Genomic DNA, 26,973 nt, shown 5'->3' on the forward strand with positions numbered 1-26,973 from the left:
CCCACCTCTGCCGTGCATCTCCAAAAGTTTTTGCACCACCTCCTCCAGCCCCAACAAGTAGATGAACTCATTATTGGCTGCTGATGGCAGGAAGTTGAACTCAGGGGCCGGCGGTTTAGGTGGAGGGATCTCCAGCAGCGTCTTCTCCAGCTGCTTGCGCAGTGCCAGCTTAGCAGCCGCCTGCCGGCTGGCTGGGGAGTCATTGATGCTAGAGTTGGGTGACACTGAAGAGCCTTTTAGGCTGGTTGGAGAGGCCTGGACACAAACACAACAGAAACCACTTCAGCGAGGACACATGAGGAAGTCACTATTATGGCTGACCATATAGATATGCAGCGTAGCAATGGGAAAGAGTAGCTATGAAAAGGAACATTTACAATTGCTTTCTATATAAATCGTTCTCCAGATGAGTGTGCAATGTTTGCTTGCATATTGTATCCTCACCTGAGGGATGTTGACCATGACATTACTGTTGGCCACATTAGCCACCCGAATGAGTCCCTGCTGAATGATCCTCTGGCCCTGGACCTGGACATTGGGCACAGAAGCCCTGGGAGCCAGCAAGAGTGGAGGGGGTCCTGAACCGCTGTGCTGATGCTGATGCTGGCGTAGACTGGCTATCTGCTGGGGAGTCACTGCGATAGGCTGATAGCGCGCGCGCGCACACACACACACACACACACACACACACACACACACACACAGAAGCAGCCGCCATGGGTGCATGAAGAGAGCGAGCAAAGGAGAAGGCAAAGTAAGAAATTAACAAAGTGCTCTTCAAATCTAAACTACAGATGGAGTACACTGGAAATGTGGGCCAGTGTGATGACATGTCATCATCTGAACGATTTCATGATCCCTCACACTAACCTGGGCCCCTCTGACCAGGGGTGGCATGACAATCTGAGAGTTGTGTTTGGACGGCATGTGTTGCCCACCCCGCACCAAAGGAGGAGGGATCACAGTGCCTGAGCTTCGACCCGTCACCTGTAAACACAACAATGCAAATATACAGTAAATAACATACAAAAATTTTCTTTTAACATTGTGCCACAAACGCATTCCTTTTGATTTTGTGTGATTTGTGGTTTTGATGCGCAAGCCTCTGAATGAATAACTCAGCTGCCCTGCACTTGTGTTGCTCCGTATTCCACTTTGTAGAAAAGGTACAATGTAAAATTGAATCATACATCAATCCAGGCTCCACAATAGTTGCGACAGTGTGCTCTTAACAAAATATAGTAAGTACCTGGAGGGGTCCTTTGCTTGATGTGACGCTACCTCTCACCAGAGGAGGAGGAGTGGCTACAGAGCCAGTCGCCTAAAAAATGAACAGGGTACAGTATTAGTTTATAAAGTTGTATGTACTTGAAGGAATGAATAAGTAGACTTGTTTAAAAGTCTTCATTAATGATGTCAGTGGGAAAACAGGTTTTTCAGGTTTTAAAACCTGAAAAAGACAGAACAGTTTGCCCTGATGCATCCGTCGGCTCCAACAAAACGGACAAAAAGGACAATCAACGCTCATCTTCTGGGGTTTTACCTTCTGCACAGTGCTCTCCTTCTGAATCTGGCTCTGTCGTAGTTTCTTAAGCAGCACCAGCTTGGCCTCTTGGAGTCTCAGTTCCTCCTTCAGCTGTTTGATGATGCGCTCCCTCTCCTCAGGAGAACTCTTCTTTAGACACCAATTCAGATTTAAAAAAAAAAAAGGGAGACTTAGCAGACATATATGTATGTACAATTTGAAGCTATATCAGTAGTGACTTATCGGACAAAAATGTTGGTCTTTTCAACAGCTAGAATGAAGACTTAAGCCGGTGGAAACTACAAGACTGTGTGGTAGGCGTGGGGAGAAAAATAAATAAATCGAAAATGGTATTTATCATAATTTTTGCGACGATTTTTAAAATGGATTCATTTCCTTAAAATCCATATTTCTTATTTTATTTATTTTTTTACCAATGATTCACCTAAATAGTTTGTTTATATGCGGTACCGCCGACGGCGACTACGTCATATACGTTACCAGCAAAACAGACTAGAAGCAGAAAATATGTACTTCTTTACATTTTTTTTTTTTAAATGTCTCATGATATTATAGTCTCTAGAAGTGCATTATTCAACTTTTGTTTTTGTTAAAGTAGGAAAAGAAAATCGCAATTCTCAATACTATGGATCACAATACTTCTAGAATCGCAACAAGTGAAAATCGCCATACAAATCGAATCGGCACCCATGTATCGTGAGAGAATCGAATCGGGACAAAAGCATATGGCCCCAGCCCTGCTGTGTGCAAAGTTAGAATGTTGTTTTCCTACCATTAGTTTATCTGTGTCAGTCTTCGTGAAGCAGTGACCATTCATGAGAGGGCTGGCTGGCTCATTGTCCGACAACACAATCACATCGTCTGGCGATGGTGGCTGCCGCTCATTCTTAATGTCACTGAGGGAAAGGAAGCGGGGAAAAGACAGAAAACTATTTTATTGAGAAGGTGTTTCGTCATTCATTCAATCAAGATTCAACGCTGTATTCCATTTCAGCCCATAATACTGCAGTTGCCATAAACTGCAACTAACGTGTAGTTTGGTCTTAAATCCAGTAGATGGCAGTATACAATTATGATTTCATTATCCCTGTTGTAGTGCAAATGTGTACTGGGACATACAAGAAGACAAGAACCAAGAGATCAATAATAGTGTAATGGCGGCTGGGGAAGATCGCTACAACCCATTATCTCCAGCGAAAGGTAACATCAACGAAGAGACCTCGTGCTCTCTTCATTCCAACAGACGCAGCAAAGTCAGTCAGACAACATGCAAACAAAGGGCTTAATTAACTGCAATTTTTGTTTGTTTTACAGCAGGAAAAGGCTTAAAGCATTTGATAACATTTTCAAATGGCTTTTCCTGAGGACTAGGGAGAACAAAGGCGACTAGTGGTGAGCTACATATGCATCAATCGGGAAAGGGGTGGAGATTAGAAGTAAAGGGTGGCTGTAATTTTACGCATGGACCATGGCGGAAGAATAAATCTGCCGCCACCATCACAGTGGGGATCTTGTCAGGTCCAGTGGGTTGGTGCATAAGAAGATACAAGTCTGAGTGGTAATGAGAACTGGTGGAGGAGGAGGTAAGGTAGCGAGTGGGATATTTGACAGTATGTGAGAGGTATAGGTTCGGGTCATAATGTGAAGTTATGCATGCAAACATGCATAACTCGACGCTGTCGAGCGAGAGGCTTCAGGGCACCAAGGCTCAGGCCCAGTTTACTGGGCCTAGTTTGTTTAGGCTCACCCCTCCCCTGCCTCCGTGGTGAGGCCTGTGGCCTAGCCAAATCGGCACAGCCTGGGCCTCAGCTCTACCCTCCCTCCCAGCTGCCGACACTAGAGTCACAAACTGAGCAGAGCGGAGGTCCGCTGGAGACACTGAAGAGGGTGACAGTGAGGGGGAGGGGAATACATGGCCAGGAGCCAACCTATTGTGTACACTCTCCCTCACTCACTCAGTCACTACTTCACACACCCCTCCCCCCATCCAGACTTGCTTGTTCATCTTTTATACTCCAACTCACTGACTCAGTTCTTCACACTTTCTCTTCCTTTTGCACGCTCCACTCTTCAGACACGTTTCTCTGCTATCCTCTCCGTCCTCACAACAGCTGTCTAACAGCTCCCCTCAACAGAGATTGCACGCTCAGTACAACAAGGTCAACTATATGACAATAACCATGTTGTTTGTACATGATGAGATGAGGATTTCTACAGGCTAAGAAACCACAACGCAAAGCACAACAAACATTTACTGTCATAATGCTACTTTGCCCAGTTGCTAAGAACACAAACAAACCTCGTTAATACCGTATATTGCTACTTCCTGGAAAGTATGTCCTTAATATGCGTCAGTCACTTTCAGCCCTGTTGACATTCCTCGATATAAATGGATGATAAACAATGTCAGACACAAGTAGCATCAGAGAGCAATGAAAATCATCAACAGCATCTTTCACAGACAAAAACCTAATTGCGACGCAGTGCCTTCTCTGACAAAGAATGGACTAGCTTGTGATGGTTGCTACTACTCTATTGAGAACCGCTTACACAAGCATCACAACACACAGCAGCTTGGTTATGTAAGGTCCAGTATTTCTGCATGCCTCGGCCTCCCCAATCATGGCTTCACAATGACCCCACTATAGGATTGCTGAATCAGTCATTATTAGGTGTTTAAAATGCAATGTGGAGCTGCGAAAATTAAATCGATTAATTGATTAGTTGTCAACTATTAAATTAATCAACAACTATTTTTGATCGGTTTGAGTCATTAGAAATATACATATATATATATTTCTTTTTTTTAATTTTAAATATATATATATATATATATATATATATATATATATATATATATATATATATATATATATATATATATATATATATATATATATATATATATTGACGTAGAAAAAAGCGCTGAAAATGTGTAGAACAAAAATTTTAAAATTTAAAAACAGTGGAAAAAGCAAAAACTAATTGTGAAAAAAAGGTGTCGCAAATGTCAGAAAAAATTTAAATGTGAATATTTTCTGGTTTCTTATGACAGTAAACTGAATATATTTGAGTTGTGGACAAAATAGGCCTTTGGGAAACACTGATCAACATGTTTCACCATTTTCTGACATGTTATAGACCAAACAACTAACAACTCAACGATTAATCAACAATGAAAATAATAGTTTGTTGCAGCCCTAATGCAATGCAACACTAAGTGCTATTTTAAGCTACATGGCATACTCTTTACGTAAATGAAATAGCTGAGCTATATATAAATAGGCCTGGAAAAGATCTGTTCAAATATTGACATATTGTTACAAAGCATGCAATCTACTTAAGAAGTGAAGGGAGTAACGCTTCTTCTCGGTTTTTATACCTGAACCCATTCAAGAAATGTTTAGATCAGTTACTGTATTATGTTTCAGCATGTATGCAATTTGGCTTGAATTACACTTTATTGATAGTTTTACAAAGTTGGCCTACGCAGACTAAGTTTTCTGCAAACAATTAGGCTTGAAGTGAGTAAGCACGCCGACACATGCTGCAGCTGACGGTTACACCGGGGCCAAAGGTGACAGCACAAAAAGGGCCAACACACTTTGAGCTGAATCTCTGCTTCACCTTAACCGCCATCACATCATTGTATGCATCCGTCTCTCTACCAAACACGTCACATGACATCAGGCATTGCTCTGTGTGGTCATGTGACACACCCACCACCCCTCCTGGCCCCTCCTTCCTCCAACGGCTCCTTCCAATGTAGAAACCATGGCAACGGCCAGTTGGAACCAGTTTGTGACACGTAGCCTTCATTTTGTGTGAAGTGTGAGGCAGAGTTCAGGTGCTGCTGTGGGAGAAAATGGAGCCCAGGACTCAGGAGCCTTAAACTTTTCAAAATGGGGGCAGGCTGCCGACAACCACACAGCGACTTCCTGTGCGGCTCCTGTCAGACCACTCGCTAGTGCAAAGTTAGAGAGAAACCCAAAACTCCAATAGACACATCTCTAAGCACAACCACGCACTGTGCAAGCAAGCATGAAGTCCAAGGCCTGCAGAACATAAATAATCCTAAAGAAGCTTTCAAACAAACCTGTACGCAAAAATGCAGACAAATATTTTGTCAGCTTGTGTGAAGTACTGCTCGCCATTCACGTCCCCACCCTTTACTTCATATGATGGTCCAACATCAGTTATATTAAGCACTACCAAATACAGCAGCAAACTATCCTTTGCATCTTATACCTCACAGATGTTAACTAGTTAGTAAGGACATTACGGCGCATTTTGTCCGGCTGGAAATACTTACAAAGGGTTTATTGTGGACAAATTTGGCTGACTATGCAGTACTGAGGCCCAGTGTACAGGAATAGATGTAACTGTTTAAGGTAAAGGGTTTCCTTTCCTTTCAGTGTTGTTCACAGACTAATGACTTTGACAGTATCACGCAAACTAAACAATTATGTTATGTTCCTTATGACTAACAAGCTCTCAGCCCCTGTGCAATAACACTGTGAAGCGCTGCTATTATTCACTTAACAAAAAAACAACTGTGACTCAATCAAACCCTGTAATCTTTTTCCTTGTCTCACCTTTTGGATGTGCTCATATCAACAGGCTCGTCTCCAGTCTGCACCTCCACCTTGATAGTGGCCTTCACTTCCCCAGCTTTTAGGATGCTGGCTGCTACCTTTGCAGCCTGCTCACTCTTCAGCTTGACGCCCTCAGCTCCAGAACCCACCAGGGCCAGGGGAGCCCCAGCAGCGTCACCTTTCTCCAGCTTAACTCGTTTATTGTCCATGTCCTCCAGGGGCTCCGCTGGACCTGCGTGGTCCTTCTCCAGAGCCCGCTTTTGGCTGCGCGTTTGACGCACTGCCTCCTCTGACATGGCTGCTCTCACCCTGGAGAGAGAGAAGACGGAAATGGTCAGAAATAGTGTCAACACATTTACAAAACAGAAAAAAAACTAAAACGGTAACAAAAAGCAAGATAGTTCAACTTGTAGCTATGCATGGATTCAAATTAGACAGCAGGGTAGATGCTGTATATACTAGATGTAGTAGACGTTTTACTTGGATGAGCAAAAAGTTCTGGTTTCATCAGAGCAACTCTCAAACTGAATATTAGTTATGTCTGCTTTACACTACTGTGCAGGTTCCTACGAGTTTTGAGAGTCATAGCCACTTGTTGAACTGCCTCTCGCCTTTTGCGAATGAAGAATGTTACCATAACCATCACATAGTAATACTCGATCGTGGAGGGAAGGAGGGAAGTAAACGAGATCCAGTTTTAACATCCACCCTATTGAGTTCATTTTAAGATAAATAGACAATCATCTTCCATGGTGAGTAGTAGCATTTAAATGGCAGTAGAGGATATCCAGACATCTGACATGTCCAGGTCCAGTGAAAAAGACGTAGTCCTACACATCTTGTAAGGTGAATTGTTGGCCAAGTTACCCTGGCTGAGGTAAGATTACCACCTACTGTGTCTGGATTAAACAATGTGGAGCATCCATTGCAGAGAATACAGAAAGTTAATAGGTTTAAATGGCATACTGAAAACAAAACTATCAATTAATTCCTATTGTATGTAAATAGCAGTAAACTTTTAATTACCTTTTATTCCACCCATTACATTAACCCAGATAAGATTATGCAACCAAACCGGCACTGGTGTAATTCTGTTGTGTATGAGGTAGAAGCAGTGCCACCAGTACAAAATGAAAATAAAGATATGTCCAAAATGTGTTAGTTTCATGCAGATATCCACTAGACCTCAAAAAACAAACCTGCATAGTGAGTCCATCTACTGAATGTAACCCCAGGTTTTTGTGGGAAATAATCCTCTTTAAAAACTTGATCATACACTTTGTTGTTGAGTCATGTAGATGAACATTTACAATGTTTGATTTAGCTGATATTTCCAGCTGTATTAAAAAGGGACAATCCTAACAGTGAAAACACACTGGGCGCGCAAGCGTCGCGAATAGCCGCATAGCCAATGTTATCCAATCGGTCCGTTCATACCGGGCGCGGAGCAGCCGCGTCGGCCCGCACGCCGCAGCGATCGTTTCGCTGTCACCCTGTATTTCTTGTGTGAGACGCGAGCAAATGTGTCAAGCCAGGCAGGTAATCACATACAGGAAGACCACAGTGCAGCCGGATACTTTACAAAAATAAAGCACATTTCAAAATAAAACACCTAGGTTCATGGTGATTTTGGCTGTCTTGACTTCTCACAGCGAGACACAAGATCAGGCACACGGACACACACACACACGGACACACACGACAGTTTTCCTTCTCTTTCTATCGGAGAGAGAGAGCGAGCGGTGACCGGCACGGAGAAATACGGTATGAATGGCCAGGCACGCGATCAAGCACGTATCTACGCTTCGCGACGCTTATGCGCCCGGTGCATTTTCACTGTAAGGTGTGTAGGCGTCTCCTATACCGCTGCCAGTGCCCCAGATGCTGTCCCAAATTTCACTCAGTACAGTAACAGCAGAGGGTAGAGAGACCCACTTACATTTCTGGGAAAACCTATTACACAGCAGAAAAATACATTCACACATTCATACATTCACACAAAGCAAACCAATGTAGGCCATGCACTCATTATGAACAGGCACTCTAAGACTCTCTTGAATAAACATTTTATAATAATTGTTATATATACTTTACATTTTGCACAAGCATGAGCGCATGTCTATTACTAGAAAGTCCGATATGATCTCCAAATTGATGATTTGGGCTGAAACCAAGTGCAATATACACAAAACCATGTTGTATATCTGGTATAAGCTGACTCAGGGTCTTCCTAGTCCAACGTGACATCATCATAGCTCTACATGACTTTATCCAAAGGTTCCATGAGACATAAAGAGATTCCCTGAAAACCGGTTCAGACTGGTTTTCGATTGAGAGGAGGTGCAGGTTTAACCCCTGGAGAGACAGAGTGGCAGAAGGGAGGGAGAGAGACGGGGAGGCTACAGGCACATCCCACACAGGGAGGGAAGGAGGAGAAAATGACGTCATGTTCGGACATTCCAAAACATGTCTACCAGACAACAGGGGGCGGATGCATCACCGACATGACTAACTTATGTGGCAGTCAAGAGTCAACAGCTGCCAACAGGCACGCAAATCGTCCCACCTTTAATATTTGAAACTTACATTTTTTTCCCTGCCATTTTTAAGGCTTCAAATATTTATATTAAAAAAAAAAAAAAAAAGTCATATTAAGGATCTGAAGTATACAAAAAACTCCCACTGTGAGCCTGTCGACTGCAAAGCATTGACAGAACTGCAAAGTTAGGTGGGAAAACTGAACCGCTTTTCAGCTATTTCAACAAAATCTCTGTCTGCAGTAAGTCTGCAGTTTGTTCCAACACTCTGTGAATTCAGCCAAGTTTAATTTTTTACTGGCGATAACACACAGGAATCCTTGACACTGCAAGATGTTGAGCTAAGAGATGCTAGCAGTAACTAAACCAACCAATACATCCAAAATAAAGCAACACCACAGCTAAAACATTCAGGTCGGTGTTAAGCATTTGAGTGCATGGAGCCTAAAATGCACCCAGCTCTGGTACACAACAAGGACAGATGTGCCCTGCTGTACCATCCCTGGACACAAAGGCTATCTATCTGCATGAGATGACAGCTTGTGTGTGGGTGGGTGGGTATGTGTGCATAGCCATACACCACACACAGTGCTTCAGAAACCACACGTTCTGTACTATTGTACGAATAGTGTCTGCACGTTGCTCTGGCTTTAAAGGGTGTGGGGGTGAAACATTACAGGTACAAAATGACTGTAACCCTTTGGGACGTTGCAGGACGATCAGTCCTGCATGTTACTTGGACGACTGTGGTTGCCAGTTTCAGGTCTAGAGACACATGGCTACCTTTGTCCCAGAAGAGATGGATAGCATCATGAGCTAGATGCACTGCTGCTAAGCAACATGGGTGGAAACCAAATTAAATTGTTGTCCATGCATATGTTGCGATAATGACTGTTACGTACACACTCAAGACTGACCGAGGGATATGTACTAGTTCTCATCATTGCATCACACTCCATCTCACTAAGCCTTCAGTGAAGGACCATCACTCACTGGGGCCCATTTTCTATTCTGCCCCTTGGTTTCCCTATGAGCCCTGAAGGCCCGTTGTGTGATAGGTCATTCACAGCCTCCAGCTTATAGGAGACATACCACTAAGAGCTAGCAAACATGTGAAGAAGACAAAGAAACTGTAGGAGATTCATCTAGAGAAAGTATAGCCATCAAAAACAAGAGTCTATCTATGCCATTCACAGTGACACCTGAGAGGATTAGAGGACAGAAAAAACACGCCATCAGTACTTCAAGCTGCCAGAATTTGAGATAGTGTTGCACTGAGACGCTGCTCAGAGTATTTGTGATGACAGGAGACGAAGGGAAAAACAGGGAGGGCTGTGCAATTAATTAAAAAGAAATGTAAATCGTGATTACGATTTAGGCTCCTAACAATCACAAAACGGAGTAATTTTGCACATTACGCAGGGTTTCCGCTATATACACTCACATAAAGGATTATTAAGAACACCATAGTAATACCGTGTTAGACCCCCTTTCGCCTTCAGAACTGCCTGAATTCTTTGTCATTGATTGAACATGGTGCTGGAAGCATTCTTTAGAAATGTTGGCCCATAATGATAGGATAGCATCTTGCAGTTGATGGAGATTTGTGGGATGCACATCCAGCACAGCGGTAACGAGGCATGACGGATCCATGTTCTCATTCTGTTTACGCCAAATTCTGACTCTACCATCTGAATGTCTCAACAGAAATCGAGACTCATCAGACCAGGCAACATTTTTCCGGTCTTCAACTGTCCAATTTTGGTGCGATCGTGAAAATTGTAGCCACATTTTCCTATTTTTAGTGGAGATGAGTGGTACCCGGTGGGGTCTTCTGCTTTGCTGCATACCTCGGTTGTAACTAGGCCTGTCACGATAACAAATTTTGCTGCACGATAAATTGTCCCAGAAATTATTGCGATAAACGATAATATTGTCGTTCTGAAACCATTTTCATCTAATATAATGATAATGGCATAATAATGCAGGTACACCTTACCAAATAGTTCTGTTTTTCAGTCTTCATTTTGGCCAAGGTGCAGCTATACTTTCTTCTGCTCCTCTGCGGTCTGCAGGTCGGAGCTTTGTGGGGGCGGGCCGACACCCATACACACCCATACACACCCATACACACCCACCACGTAACTTCTGTTTACTGATAGCTATCGTTTACCTCTGGCTAATTTATTAGCTAGTAAGTGGCGATTTTTGGCAGCCAGCACAATGAAATTAAATAACAGATCATTAACCGTTGACCGACAAGCAGGTAACGGAGTCTCAGTTCACCATGCGGGAGCCTCTGACACACTTTCTGCACTCCGTGCCCGCGGACAGCTGTAGGCTTGTCCCGGTTAATGTTCTGTGCGTTGTCGGACACATGCAGCCACTTTCCTGAAACCGCTTGCGAGACTGACAAGTCCACAGCGGCGTGTATGTCCGAGCCTGTCTCCACCACCTCCACCTGCAGGTTGTCAACTGTGTGCTTCGGAATGAAATGGAGAAGAGTAACACGGCGGATATCGCTCATATACTTTTTTGTTTTTTTGACGGCGCCTTAACTGCAAAGTGGTGCGGGAAACCCTGCTCCAACAACTAGCGTTTTCTCTGTCTCTCTCTCCGCCAGGAGTCCCGCCCCCACACAAAGAGCATGCGACGAAAAATTATCAAGCTCATTTTTCTTTATCGTGCGATTAATTGATTTATTGACTATCGCGACAGGCCTAGATGTAACGAGTGGTTATTTGAGTCAAAGTTGATCTTCTATCAGCTGGAATCATTCAGCCCATTCTCCTCTGACCTCTAGCATCAACAAGGCATTTTCGCCCTCCAGGACTGCAGCATCCTGGATGTTTTTCCTTTTTCAGACCATTCTTTGTAAACCCTAGAAATGGTTGTGCGTGAAAATCCCAGTAACTGAGCAGATTGTGAAATACTCAGACCAGCCACATACTCAGTTTGCTCCACTGAACTCAAGAGAACAGTCACCCGCTCTCTCTGCCCTTTGAGGGTGAGCGACTGGAACAGTGACAGGACGTCATCACTTGCAAAGTCATGACAACCAAATAAACAGCGCGAGTATAGCATTTTCTCCTCAGGCAGAGTGACAAACAGCGACAAAAGCCTCTACGGCTGATTTACCATGAAAACCCAGTGAAATATGACAGCTACAGTCGCTTGGAAAGTCGTGTTTACGGGCACTGAATTTGATGAATTTACTGTTTATCAGAACCCAGATGAGAACGTTAGCAAAAGCTGTGGTCCCTCTTCCTTTGACTCCCCGTTGCTGGAGACGTTCTATTCTCCCGACACGCTGTAACGTTATTCACCGGCTGTTTGAAATGGTGCCCAGGTCAGTGGGGATACATACTTCTGAAAACACACATGAAAAAGTCTAGTAATGTTCCTTTAGCATATTGTTTTGTTGCTAAGCTGTATGTAAAATGAGCGGTGACGTTAAATCACCGGTTTCAGGTAACGCTATTCATATTTTGGCACAATGTGTAGTAATGACAGTAATAGTGGTCACAGTAAGTGAAAATGTGATCTGACATCAGAAAATGTGTTATGCATCTTGAATTGTTAATAAGCTATGTATGTGTGATGTATGTAAAGCTACACTTAAACATTTAAAATCCATATGATGATATGACAAAGCCATTCTCTCTGTCCAAGTTGAACCAATCCGATATAAAAGTTATGTTGAATTGCTGGATCCCTGCTTTTGAAAACCAGTTGGAGTTTAAAAAGAACATCTCAGATAGCTTTTCCAAAATATCCTTTGCCTAAACTTACGTAAACTAATTTAGTTTGAAACTGGACATCAGGGATTTGTATTCTATGGCCAGGCAATTAACTGAAAACAGATCCTGAATCAATCAGTGCTAGTAGCATTCCTGCCAGTTCCAATGCTCCCGCAACTCCATCCATCCAGCGTTTAAAACCAAATGAAACTGACACTACAATCTCACAAAACAAGCTTGACCTGTCTATCAGCAAGTCAATCGGGAGATGCCTGGAAGGAACCGTTGCCCCAAACTAGGGTTGGGCATCGAGAACCGATTCCTACTTGGAATCGGTTCAAACATTACAATTCCAGTGGAGTCAGCGCTCTAGTGTGGCTTTATTTTACGTTGAAAAAGCGGTAAAACTGCAAACCACCATTGAATCAAAATAAAACTTTCCTCTTATTTGTGAAATAAGCATGTGACCCGTTTCAACTCCACCCCTCAAAGAATCGGAATCTAGAATCGATAAGTACCAGAATCGATAGGGAGGAATCGCAATTGGAATCAGAATCGTTAAAATCCAAACGATGCCCAACCCTACACCAAACCTTGCTGCCGGAGACTCCGCAACCCAGAGTAGCAGTCCTGTTTAAGTACCAGTTCTGCATATTACTGTCCTGGATCAGAACGCCACTCCAGTAGGGCTGGGACGGTACGGATTTTTTCTTACCGCAACCCCCTTACTAGAGTAGCGCAAGTTTGGAGCGAGAATGGCAGGAACCCTTAAGTGAGTGACGTCAGTGCCCGTGTGGTCGCGCAAGGAGAGCGAGCGGTAACGGAGAGTAGAGTATGAGTGCTGCTGTGAGGAAAAGAGAGAGGAAAAAACAATATAGTAAAGATGATGTAAAGTGAGTTAAAAGTGAACAATAAAACAACAAGCTAGAACTTCTCAAGACACGGTGGCTTTATCTACTGTCAATACTGCCGGTAAAGTGAATGGCGTTACCCCCCCCAAAAAAACATTGGCTTAAACCTTACAACATGTTGCAGCCCGTCTAGCAGCCGAGCAGACAGAGAGCAGAGAGGGCGACTCGGCAGTCCGCCGAGGTTGCTCTCTCTACCAATATAAGCCGCTCTGTTTTAGGCAACACAACATTCCTGGATAGGAGATGACAATAGGCCAGGGTTGTTTGCATTTCTTTAAACCAATCACAAACGTCTCGGGCGGCGCTAAGCTCCGGACGCAGCGAGCGTGACTCTTGAATATAGTCTCGGGAAGGAACTTGTTTAGGTGGAACATTTGCACCCCACGAAAAAAAAAACGAAGGTTAACTGTTCACACAATACAGTAACGTGAGCTATATAAATTAGCTGGATACATGGTTAAACGTAATTTGCTCTTACCAGTGTATCGCCATGTGTATTTTGTCCATAGCAAATCCCCGCCAACAGGTCCCAAAACGTCCCAGTTAGATAGTAAATGCCGTAAACATAATCTTTATAAATCATTTCCCGAACGAACCAAGCAGGCCTGCCTTGTTGCATGATCCAGATTTTCCTTAAAACTTGCCATTTTCAGCCATTTAGTTGCTCAGAGGTTCCGGTTAAGGTTGCGTGATGCGACCGGAGTTTAAAGTTAACTCAAAAGAAAGCGGAAAGTAATAGACATCCGGCGGAACTTCCAGCGGCGCCGGAACTATCCCGTAAATGAACCGTCGTCGATATGGACGCATGAAATTGGAGGGAATTCATGCACCTTCAAAGCTGAACTGATTAGATGTCACCATATGCATCTGCATAATGTTGGTGACACATTAAACATCCTCTACATTATAGAGTTTATCGCATGCCAACGTAACAATCAAACCTCATAAAGATACATCACTTTGACATACAAATGCATTACCTACAACAGTGGAAATGGCGAGAGGATGTGAAAGAGAGTGGGAGAAGGCAGCCAGTGATTAGTGATCTGTGCCTGTTCCTCTCAGGAGACCACGGAGGAGGGGTAGATGCATGTCCCTCTCGTTTCCCTCAGAATAATAAGGCCTAAGGGCAGAGCAGATCTTAGATCAAAACAAAGGACGAGGGAGTTACGGGCTGCACGTGAGAGAAGACATTTCTACTGCCATTTCAAAATTAATCTAAAAATAAAAAACGCAATATGAATAAAAAAAAGGTTTGCACCAAGCTGTTTGATTTCCCACACAATAATTGCCTCAAAGCATGCCTGCACAAATCTATACATTTAATAAATTAGCATTTCTCTGTGAGGGCTGTATATGCTAACTTAAGTCTTCTTGTCCATAAAATAAGGTGTATGCAGAAAATCTCCCATCCACACGTGTAGTGCGGCAGGATAAGAAGCACTTGCCTGAAAGCAAATGGAAATCTTGTGACCTAGACTGACACTACAGGCTTTATTCTCAGTCGCTCTCCTATTGTGTCCAGTAGTTCATAAAGAGCAGATCAATGGCAAAGGCTCATCCCCTTAGGTAGCGTGCTAGCCTCTCATCTCCAGCACTGTAATGATCTCCCCACTGGGGCAGGACCCAGCCAGCAAACACATTAACAGCCATTTAAAAAAAATAGTGAGGCTTTTCAACTGTGTCCTTAGGGTTCAATGAGAGGGAAAACAACAAGTACACTGTCCAATAAAAGCAATACAAGTATTGATTATTATTGCCCAATAAAAGACAGCAGAGCGACAACTCTGTCTTGTGTCGCTAAAGGACCCTGACCCTTGTAATATTGAATGAATTGCTCAAACTGCCATTTTTCTTACTAGCAGATAAGGCGATGATGATCTTAAATGCAGGGTGATTTACTACTTATCGCCATAAAGGTTACTCCTACTGCTTTATTTATGCCTTATCCTACATATAACATGTGTTTTGTTAATTACAAAACCCTTTCAGGCAATCAAAGAGTAAAGCTCATTTCCTTTGGGATATCCTATAAATAGAAGAAAATATATATATATATATATATATATATATATATATATATATATATATATATATATATATATATATATATATATATATATATATATATATATGACTTCTATGCTAATCTGTGCTCACCAAACTAGGTGTGGGGGCAGGGACCCAGCGGAGGTAGTGCCATGGTTGGGGGAGGGAGAAGGGTGCAGAGCGCATGTGGTTAGCTGGGCCATAATCTAACTGTACCCAAGTGAAAAATACTCTTCTCTGTCTTCTCTCTCTCTCTCTCACACTTGCTCACTCCTTCGTCCTTCCCTCAACCCCTCCCTGCCTCACACACTCCTCCCCTCCTCCTCCTCCTCCTCAGTTGTTCTGTTGTAGGCTCGGCCAGCCCAGTGTGTGTGTGTGCCCCTACTGGTTGTGTTCCGAACGCCAAGGGTTAAGCCCCTGCCATTTTAACGCCACTGACAGATCAGACCATTAGGGTGTTACCTAACAAAATGGAAGCCTTTAACCCTGAATCTGCCAGGCTGCCTCTGTGTGTGTGTGTGTTCACGTGTGTGCGTGAGTGAGCAAGTGAGAGCCCGAGCCACACAGAGTGCATGTAAGTGTGCGCATGTCTCCACCTGGATTCTCCCTCAGCAACGTGACAACGACAACAGCAGTAAGGCCAGGAAGTGCAAACCAGGCTTTTCGACGTGAACACACAAGAATGTATGACGTTATTACATTAAAACTTATATGGCTAGGCTTGTTTCAAAACAGACACACACTGATGTACGTGGTAACATACCCTTAAAACAGAGAACCAACATACAAATAAAAAGCACACATCATTCCCACATCTCTTCAGGATGTTGGCGAGCATGAAGACATACATGTGCAATGCATTAAAGCCTTCTGTAGTATTTGGAGTAATTGATTCACACCAACATGAGTTACTGACCATCAAATGACATAAGGAATGTCTAGATTATGACGCTTTAAAAGCACCTTAACATCTCAAGTCAACCTTCTCTAGTAGTTTTCTCCAGCCTCAAATCACTGGATACATTTTCTACCACAAATGTTTACTAGCCATAAAAAAAAGGAATAGCTAAATGTTTTTAAAAACCCTAGACAGGGATAATCTCCAATTGCAGTCAAATTGCTTCCAAATGGTTACTCTATAATCCTGTAAAACCAGAAGTCCTTACCCACATTCAGACTGGAGGGTCAGGACACATGCAGACTGCTATCAGATTACATTTCTCAGAAATGGATGGTAGCAGGAAGTGACCAGAGTAGGAGGTGGGAGTGCTTAAAGGGTGCAAAGAAATACAGTGTAACAGACAAGACAACTAGGAGCCGAACACATCATCAGTGCACTTTGTTGAAAGAACACATCCAGGTAAAGTAGGTCAGCTGCCACATATTTTTGAGTTAAGTTGGCAATCATAACTTTCAGGAGATCTTCTTCTGTAGGGGCTCATCTAGGTTAGACCACAGAGAATAAAACATCCTGTATAGAAGAGATACTTTAGATAGAATTGTTATTTCAGTGTTAACGGGGGGAAAAAACAGAGAGGGAGGGAGAGCCTGTATGAGGCAGAGGCAATAATACAGTACATTGACATGACATTTCTGAATGTGCATTTGTTAAGCAACATTCAATTCAAATGTGAACTAAAAAAAGACAGCAGATTGTAGTTTCTGTATTTATTACCATAGCAGTTATCAGTTATCTATCTAATAAAGCAAGACGTATCTGTACGTATGTACGCGTGTGTGTCACACGCCGACGCCACATGCAGAACGCTTTACAACGGGGGGTTACAAGGTTACTGCCTTTGACTCTTTTCCTGCTTCCAGCGTAAGCTACATGATTGCTGGATATACCAAACTTACTTTTCTTCACTTTCCTGGAGCACGAGCGGATAGCTGAAATGAACTTTGCGACCGTTGCCAACACTAAATATCAAACAAAAGCCAGACACTATATAGTATTAAGTTGCTGTGAGCTGTAGCCTACAGTCACCACTTCTAAAAAGAGGCAGAACATAACGTAAATCTCGGAGATTATTCCATCAGAGCGCTGTGCAATGCGAGAAAATCTCAGGGGGGGGGCATAGGTGTCAAACCATTCTGAATTAACTATTGTGGTGCTGCAGAGAAGTCCCAGTCTACAAATCCTATCCTACAGAAAACATCTTTGTTTGGTACAGATCCTCGCAAAAATAACACTATAATCATTTACATTTTCTAAATTTTAATATTTTTTCAATGAAAATGAAAATAAGGATACAAAAATCATCATTCCCTCCAATATCGTTAATCATATCGCAATATCAGTCCAAATAATCGCAATTACATATTTTCCTCATATCGAGCAGCAGTACTTTTTATTATAGAGCAGCTGAGAATGACAGGAACGTGGGGAGAGAGGTGGGGGGGGGGGCATGACACACAGCTAAGGGCCGCAGGTCGGATTCTAACCTGGGCCCCTGCCATCGTTATCGCGATTTTCAACAACGTTATTGCATATCGCATTTTTTTCTCACATCGGCCAAATCCAAAAGCCACATTGTGTGGTCTGTTGCACTTGTTACCACACGCAAAAGGGATGTCATGACTGGGTATTGAACCTTGACACTTTTTGAGTACCAATTGGACTTAAGAACCCAATTATCAAGTTGCTAAAATGGCCCCCAGATATTTGGTCAGCTTCTCTGTCTTGTTGTACTGAAAATGCCATTGGTGGCTGAGGTGCTTTGATATGTTGGTTGTGACTTGACAGTGTTTATATCCAGTTTTAGTAAAAAAATAAATAAAAAAAAAAGATATACTTTGCATTCTAAGCCGTGAAATACATAGTATACAAACACAACCTGGGTAAGTTCTGCTTTAAGCTGCACATCAAACTGTTCAACTATCATCATCCTTCATATCAGATTTTATTTTCCATCCCAAACGCAAATCTTCAAACAAAATGTGTTGTTTCTTAAACGACAATCCAGTATACTGCTCTGTATTATTTTTAAGCACTGGCAACCAAGCCCCAAACCTTTGTGGCCAAAGTACATTTTTGGTTGCCCAAATGTAAACTTGTGTAAAAACAATAGTGACAAGGCAATTTAACACAACTTAACGCAGCCTTCCTTAACTGTGATACTAATACATGAAAAGATATTAACAGAATGAAAATATATCATTTACATTTACAGCCTGCTCCATCAGGACAGTTGTATTCTGACAGAGACGCAAAAGTACAGAATAGTTTCTTTTTTCACAGGGTACGCGTTGTTTTAATACAGCAATGGCACCTGAGCTGGCAAGACCGATTAGCATTGCTGTCCAGTATCTTAGCTGGAAGTGATTTCGACTAGTAAACAATAGGGCTGAAAAATTAATTGCATTTGCAACATGTTCAAATTTGATTTTCTAAATCGCAGAGGCTGGTCACGTGACACGCGAGAGTAAAACAGCCTGCAGAGGAAGTTTCTGCAAACCGTCACGTATTGTGACAAACGTGCCTTGCTAATGTTGCTACCTCACGGGGCAACACCACTAACCTGTATCACCACTTAAAAAAAAACAAACACCACAAAGCCATGTACGATAGTTGCATGGCTAAAAAGCCTAACACCAGGGTGTGAACTGTCAAGTAAGCGAAATACCACCCGACAGGGATCACTGACCGCGCAACTCCATATGAACATACTTCAGGAACGTGGAAATTACTCAAGCAGTAAGTTTATCGCGAAACAAAGGATGCACCTCAGTGCTGCGACCAAGCCTGGGCTGACGGCTTTGATAAATACACTGGATAAGCAGTACAACATGCCCTCCGCACATATTTTAGGCAGGTCGTCATACCGAAGCTAATGTTACACAAAAAAAAAAATAATATGTAAACAGAGAGTCGTGGCGGAGCTGTAAAAAAGGAGTATTTTCCACTGCTACAACTGACGTGGTCAAGCCGTAGGATTACTGCCATACTCGTCGTGCACATATACATATTTAAAGACTGTCCAGTAAAGTTCACAGACCGTGTTTAAAAAGTGCTTTTCTGCAATCTGCGCTTTAGTAAGTGTGATTTCTTACCGACTTTAATATTAATGTTTACACCAGGCTTAGTTGTCATGGTAATTATTACATGTCATTGTATTACACGGCTGGACGTTCAACAAATCAGTCACTGTGACTAAAGTAGTTTATAAATAAATAAATAATGTCATTCATATAGATTCATGCATCACCTAATTTAATCAATATAATAACAGTAATTGTTTAAACCATCTAATATTGTGTTAGTCATACAATCATTTTTTTGTCTTTGTTAAATAATACAGCAGATAATGAGCTTAAAAAAAAAATGAAAAAATATCGCATTTTAAATCACAATATTGGTAAAAAAAAAATTTTAATTAATAAAAATCGCAATTAGATCCAAAACCGTTCAGCCCTAGTAAACAACGGTTTCTGCGGACATTAAAACAAGCGTGATTGGCTCTCACCTGGCTGTCATTCGCATCTCACCACTTTGCATTATAGCCTGTAGTGCCGCTGGGTGCCTTTGGAGTCTCTTTCTTTAGACTTGCTGGCCAACACTAGGTCCCATTCACTACTGCTCTTCAGCCGTTTTCCCCTCTCGCCTCATAAGGCTATACATACTGCTACAGCATGCGACATATACATTTGTTCCAGTACATTTCATTGAGATAATAAGGTATTATGTCGAATACAAAACTTAAAGAACAGGCCAGAGCAAAATCTGAAGCAAAAATGTCCTCCAGGGTATTTCTTAAAAGCATAATACAATCATACTGTGCCATCAAACCCAGGAAGTTTGGAAAGATATGAAGATCAAAATTCAATTTTGGACTCATTATGACGTTAGAAATACAATTTGTAAGGCAAGTCATTTTCCTCCAAAGGCTACATGATATTAGCCTGACAGTGAATCATCCAACAGATTTGGGGCAGTGGGAATGACAGCGAGCTTCAGGAATGATAATCAGGTCATTTTTTTTTTCCTATGTAGAGTGACGTGGCAGAAGACAATCAATGCACCTCACAACACCATGGCAAAAGGCCTACCATTTCAGGACTATTTTTACCATTCTTCATCTCAAGTGACACTATATTGTACGTGTCACTGGATTCTTCATCCTGTTCAACCCTCATCAATATCTGATTTTACAAAACATGTTCTGTGTCTACTACTGTACACTTTCTACTCAGGAAACAGATTACTTTGCTAATCATAACTTGGGTAAGTGACCAGTAGGGTTGGGTACCGTTCACATTTTAACTGGTACCTGAAATTCGGTCACGGTACCCAACGGTACCTTTTTTCTGTACTTTCCCTCTGTAATAACAAAAAAATTATTTCAGGATGTAAAAATAATTCCAAACCTATTTATCCCATTTAATCCAAACATTTTGTTAATTATTTAGAACATTTTTATACTTATACCATCCCTAAAAACTATTAAATCACATAATTAATCATTTATACACTGCACTGGAAGTTCTTTTTTTTTTTTTTTTTCCCCCCCTGTCTCTTTAACTGCTCTTTAATGTTTTATGTAAAGCTTTTTGAATTGCCTTGCCTAACCGCACTGCACCGCAGCCGCTTTCGGCTCGCCATTATATTTTATTGCAGCGAACATTGGCAACAGCGTCATTGTGAAGCGTGTTTTACAGTAACCGCAGCCCAGCTGGCACTCGCAAATGTGACGTCACGGAATCGCCGTAACTATGTATACCCACGCTGGTGGTCGCGACACTAGTTGCAGTCTTCTCCTGAACAGAGGGGTCGCTAATGAGGAAAGGCTACCGTCTTTGCTATTTCTACGGACTAGGAGAAGGAGAAAAAGGTAAACAACGGCGGAACTGGCAGCAGCATTGACGTCAATGCTTCGATTTGATTCGATGACCTACTTTGTCGGATCAAGCCTTTCATTCACCATAAAAGAACTCATCTTAACCCAGTAAGTTTACAAGAGAGACTTGCAGTCACTCAGAGTCCTGGCATCCGGTTGCCCAGGAGCTCATTCATGCTTCCTGTTTCCACTTTGTCACTGAAAAAGAGCGGTGCACGACCTCTGCTCGCGCGCTATAAATCCAGTCCAGCTTGGCTGTAAAACACGCATGACTTCGCTCCGTCCACACCTCTGCGTGCGTGTGTATCGGAGTTGAGCCCCGCTCTCTGTCAACATGCAGAGAGGACAGACGTGCTCGCGCGTACACGCTCTCCGGTACCGCAATTTGCCACTGTTAATAATTAAACATGAATCGGTTCTCGGTAGTAACGACGCGATGCGGTCCGTACCCCAAAAAAAAAAAATACAGAGTTCGGTGCCCAACCCTAGTGACCAGTGGGCCCAAACTTCCAAAGTCAGTGCACTCAACCCTTGCTTTGATGACTTTTAGGCCGGGCATGACAGCGCAGTGATAATGTAACACACAATCCACAGAAAAGAGCCATGTGGCAGGGAATCAGACAGGGCTGTGTGTCCCCTCTTGGACACATGCCTTGATGGTGCATGCATCCAAGTTGCCGGTCTGCCTGTTTGCTGCACTGAGAGTTTGAGAGTTGCCATGTCAGCACTGGCCACACAGTGGAAGCAGTTGCTACAGGCAAATGGAAGAAAAAAAAGAAAAAAAAACTTCAGCAATGTGTATTACATAACCTGAAAATGAGCAATTAGTCTTGTTTACATCAGATGCCATTTCAGACAACACTGGTCATGTGGGTTGTCACTTGTGAGCAAAAACACGAGTGGAACAGATACATAAATACAGGCTATGCTAATGTAGAAATGACCAGTCAGACAGGAGCCACATAGGCAGCTGTTTAGCCGGCATCCAGCACTGAGGATAGCCCCTGTGAATGCATATTACTCAGTGTTGAATAAATGATGTTTTTTTTGCTGTGCCATACAGCTACACACTGCGGGGAATACAAATTAGAAGTACATGCTCTCCCCTTCAATACTCCAAGCTTTCATGCTTTTAATTGTGGTTTTAAAATATATCAGGTAGGGATGGGAATACATTTTTAACCAGTTACTTGTGCTGGGAGGTGAGTGCCCACAACAGCTGTCAACAAGAAAAACTGTGGCAGCTGGCCAGAGGCCTGTACTACGAATCAAGATCAACATGCCCTGGATTTATTTCAGTTACCCGGCTTCACCTAACCTAACAACCGCGGTCCCGCATAACCTGTGTCACGACGGTGGTCAACAACTAGTTCAGTCAACCCAGGGTTTCCCAATCCAGCGACGCGCGCGTTCACATAAAAGAGGCGGCGTTTGCACAGCACGACCAATCGCAAACATCTACCAGAGCCGCTTATTTTACATAAGAAGAGCAAACTATAATTCTACATAAATATGAACACACACACACACTAATTGTATATAAAGAACACAGACACGTTTTTACAGGCAAAACGCAATACAGTCGCTGCTTCCTAAAACAGGAGGAAAGCTGGCAAAAAATAGCCGACGCTGTAAATTCGTAAATTACAACGCTAATCAATATCTTCCCCATCAGTCAGGCACAAGATCGGACCATAATTACACTTGTGCTTTCCATAAACTGTCGTTGCTTTAGCCTTTTATTTCAGTTGCAACCTGCAGTGGGAAGTGATCGTGTGAGCAAATAAAAAATATAAAAACATAATTCAAACCGACGTGCGCATTGGCAACACACGGCTCAAGATGCCGACAAATAGCCTATACGTAATTCCCTCCGCTGAAAATCTCTATCTTTCATAAAAATACCCATCAGGGAATGTTAACGGGGTTGTCGGTCTCTAAATGTTTTAACTTTTATGAGTCTCTCTCTCTCTCTGATCTTCTAAGAATGGTGACGCCGTTATCAATCGAGGATTGATTGGTCAGTAGGCGGTCCCTTTCACACCGGTTGACCTCTATTCTCCAATTTAACCTGCTCCCGATCAGGTTAGGTGTTCAGTTACCACGGCGATTTAACCCGGTAACTAGTGATCCACCAAACCCTGGGTTGAACCTGAAGTTACCTCGTTAACGCCAAATCTTGCTTCGTCGTACAGGCCTCTGGTGTTATTTGTGCCTGCCTGGTGAGTTTTGTTTTTGTCTGATGCATTTTGTACTTTCATAAAATAACCACTGAAATGACAACTGCGAAATTCTCTCTCTCTCTATCTCACCCTTTCATTTCTATCTACTTCTTCTCATACACTGCATGTTCAAAAAATGCTAAGCAAAAGAAAACATGTTCACTACCTCCTCATGAAAATAATGCCTCTTACAGGTATGCAGGGCAACAACAAACACCACTTCTTGCTATTTACTCAAGGGCCAATTCATTGTAACCTGTCAACAGGAGAAGCAGAAGTCTTCTACAATGATGTATGTCCAGTCTGAACCAGGGGCAGTATTTAATTAGGCATTGGCCACACAAAGTTACTGTCGATTTAAAAAGTATCAGGTATGAGACTATGAACTAGTGTAAACTCAAAGTGTGTGTTTTTTTTGTGTGAAACTAACATTTAAGGAGGTTAGCGTCATAAAGACAATGACCAACTCATCGCTCCATACCTCCAACTGACTGCGATAGGTTGGGTCACACTGTAAATACGCATGCTTGAGTCATATCTAGACCGACAGGATAAACAAAAAATTGTTTGTCAGTCACACATTGGAGGATTGCTCTCCTCCAGCTGCATATATTGCCTCTGGGTGGGACCCTGTGGCCAATACGACTACTCCTGTCCTCTGGAATATGATGCAACAAACCGGGAAACTGACAGAACAGACAATTCTCAAAAGGACAAGAAAACATTCAGATCTTAACAATACTATGTACATATGTTATGTTGAAACAGCACAATGTTAGATCAGACTTTAAAAAGGTACTTCTGGTGACTTTCAAAAGTGATACCTGTCTGATCTCCTTAAACCTTTTATTCCATCCTGTGCTCTCTCAGAATACAGGGTAGTGGGAAGTCAGCAGGCTTCAGGGCCTTAGAACATGAGGTCTGACTCTGTTGAGGTCTTTAAATCCAAACTTAAAACTCATATTTTTCACCTAAACTTTCAGTAAGTTTCTTCTTCTTACATCAGGCTATGTTCCTGTTATCATTATCCTTCCGGCGGGTCGGTCTCAGTATTAATCTACTAAGGCTAGCATTTATAGTTAGTATTTGTCCTGCCGACAAGGATACCGTAAACTTCCTGAAAGCCACTGCATCTCTTTAACCCTGTTTGTTGTCCCACAAGCTGTATCTCTCTCTCTCTCTCTCTCTCTCCCTCTCTCTCTCTCTCTCTCTCCCTCTCCCCCCCTCTCTCTCTCCCCCTCTCTCCCGGAAGACTGAACTTGACTACATGATCCGAACCAAAGTCAATCAAAGCATCCAATCACTTTCTTCTAACACAACTGTCAAAAAATGAAAGCAAAGCTACACTGAACTACCCCCTACAGAACAAGGGGTCAGTTTTCACTTGCAGCAGCATCTTTCACTTTTGCATATTATTAGATTCACAACAAGTGATTCATCCACACTGACACCATCTACCTGGTCGATTTTGGAGAGACTTCATGGTTTCCCAACATTTCCAGCGGGCCTGCGGCGAAAAGTTGAGACAGACTCAGCGGTTTCCCTGTCTGAACGCAGCCTAACTGCTATATTCAAACTCACAGATACTGTTATGATAACACCTCAGCCAGAAGTCAATGGATAATAACAGTAAGAGCTATGCCATAATACCCTGCAGAGAGTTATCACCAGTATTGGGTCTAAATATTGTGGTTAATCATTAACATAGGACATTTCCCTACAGATGCATTATAAAAATGTTTCAGTCCTGATGCAGCAGAATAAGAGCCATGCCTGTCTGGTCACATCCCTCTCAGGAAGGTTTTTCATAAGAGGCACCCCTCCTTAGGCTAATCCAGGGCCCATCATAAAATGCAAAGCGACATCTGTCCCCCATCACTAGCCAAGGGTGCCAACTCTAAAAAAGAAGGGGCACTTGCTCAGCAGAGGTAGGGATATGGCACACTACTGTTCATCTTAAACACACTTTAAGAACAGGTGAATATAAAACTGTCTTGATGTGACCACTCAAACAACATGATCCATGGATCATAGCTGGCTTGCTGTAATGGTGTAAATACCGACAAAACCATCAAACGCTGAGCCTAGACAGAGTCATAAACAAACTTAATAATTCAGATGACGTTACATCTCACAATGTAACAATTAACACAGGGATGTCTCCAAATGCTCGACTTCAACGGGAAAACGGTATAGTAGTTATGAACTATGCCCCATAGACTTGGGCGCAAGACACCTCATTAGCTACATACATTAAGTGGTGATGAATTTGATCTCAGTTTTTAAAAAACACTGATATTCTGGTGCAAACACAATGTAGGCGTTTAAATGTCGGTAGTCTGGCGTGGATGATAGCTACTAACGTTACCCCGTCGTGGACAGACAGACACACACACACACACCCTGACGGAGGCACCAGCGTCCACCATTACGCCTCCATAAAAAGGCTTTTCACGGTTGAGCTAATCTGACAAAGTTCTGAGATCAATGGTTTATGAAGCCATAATCATACCCATCCACGGTTAAGAGCGGTCGGCTTAGCATTACCCGGAGACAATACTGGTTATGAGATGTTCATAAACTTTGGTGACGCAACTTTGCTTAAAAAAATAGCTACCTTTTTTTTTTTTTTTCAACTAACCTATCAACAACAACAAGCTATCTCATGCTAACGTTAACTTGGCTTGCCAACAACAACCTGTCCATCTGTCCGGCTACAAAACCAGTGGCTAACTAACGCGAGCTAACAGCCTATTGTGGTTGTGAACGGTTACAGAGATTATAGCAAAGTCACTGAACACCGGAGCATATACTCCTTTAAATATGATTCTGTGTTTTATGATATTTGGCTTCGATGTCTGCACGCGTCCAAATAGCGATACACGACAGACAATGAAATCGACCCCATCTCAGTGAGTTGCTGCTAGTGTTAAAAGGCTAGCTAGCGAGCTAAGTTAGCCTGCTAACTCCCAGGACACTTGCCTTCCCAGACAGTCGCTAAATGTATTCACAAATAATCAAGTGTTAATTGCACACAGAAAATAATTGTTTTGTCTTAGTTTTGTAGCATCATTATGGGTAAATACAAACAATAACTTGAATTATATGTTACTATTGGTGCATCCCTATACAAGTTTGCCGGGGAAGTTTGTTTAAACATTTCTCGACTTTTTGAAGCGGTTTGTTCTTGGCAGTCCGTGTTCGGTAGGTGTATGTGTGTAGCTGGACGACACACACAGTTACCTTGCACGTTAGCTAAAATCAAGCTATGCTAGCTAGCTTAACTTACGTTAGCTGTGCTAACACCGATAGAGAAACTTCCCTTCGTCGTCATAATTTAATTGAAAATGAAACTATTGGATTAGTTGATATGATAATGAAATACAGTAACTTACGAAGTCTAGGAGGAGCTTGACCGAGTTCCCCCGCGATTTTCAGATGTTTGATGTTAGTATTTAGCTGGCTTCAGTGTAAAAATCCCGGGGATCCCCTCTTTTCTGTCCGCTGCCACTCCGGTTGCCAGATAATGTAATGAG

At 42.5% G+C, this 26,973-nt stretch overlaps 1 protein-coding gene across 6 annotated transcripts in view; it reads right to left on the minus strand.

Annotated features, from left to right (window-relative positions):
- gatad2ab (GATA zinc finger domain containing 2Ab) overlaps positions 1–26,973 on the minus strand; it is a 29,255-nt gene extending 2,282 nt beyond the window's left edge. The window contains exons 1-9 of one of the 6 annotated variants that reach the window (XM_078259283.1): positions 26,833–26,973; positions 14,314–14,452; positions 6,142–6,450; positions 2,319–2,442; positions 1,544–1,675; positions 1,250–1,321; positions 871–987; positions 445–645; positions 6–255 (exon numbers count right to left, since the gene is read on the minus strand). In XM_078259283.1, the coding sequence (XP_078115409.1) occupies positions 6–255; positions 445–645; positions 871–987; positions 1,250–1,321; positions 1,544–1,675; positions 2,319–2,442; positions 6,142–6,437 (1,192 nt within the window). In that variant the 5' untranslated portion in view covers positions 6,438–6,450; positions 14,314–14,452; positions 26,833–26,973. Of the gene's footprint in view, positions 1–5; positions 256–444; positions 646–870; positions 988–1,249; positions 1,322–1,543; positions 1,676–2,318; positions 2,443–6,141; positions 6,451–14,309; positions 14,453–16,544; positions 16,563–24,895; positions 24,949–26,832 lie in introns of those variants that run through there. The other 5 variants (XM_078259282.1, XM_078259281.1, XM_078259280.1 and 2 more) reach the window with 5 other exon arrangements.

The sequence above is a fragment of the Sander vitreus genome, chromosome 9 (assembly GCF_031162955.1).
Source record: "Sander vitreus isolate 19-12246 chromosome 9, sanVit1, whole genome shotgun sequence".
In the NCBI taxonomy this organism is placed as follows: Eukaryota; Metazoa; Chordata; class Actinopteri; order Perciformes; family Percidae; genus Sander; species Sander vitreus.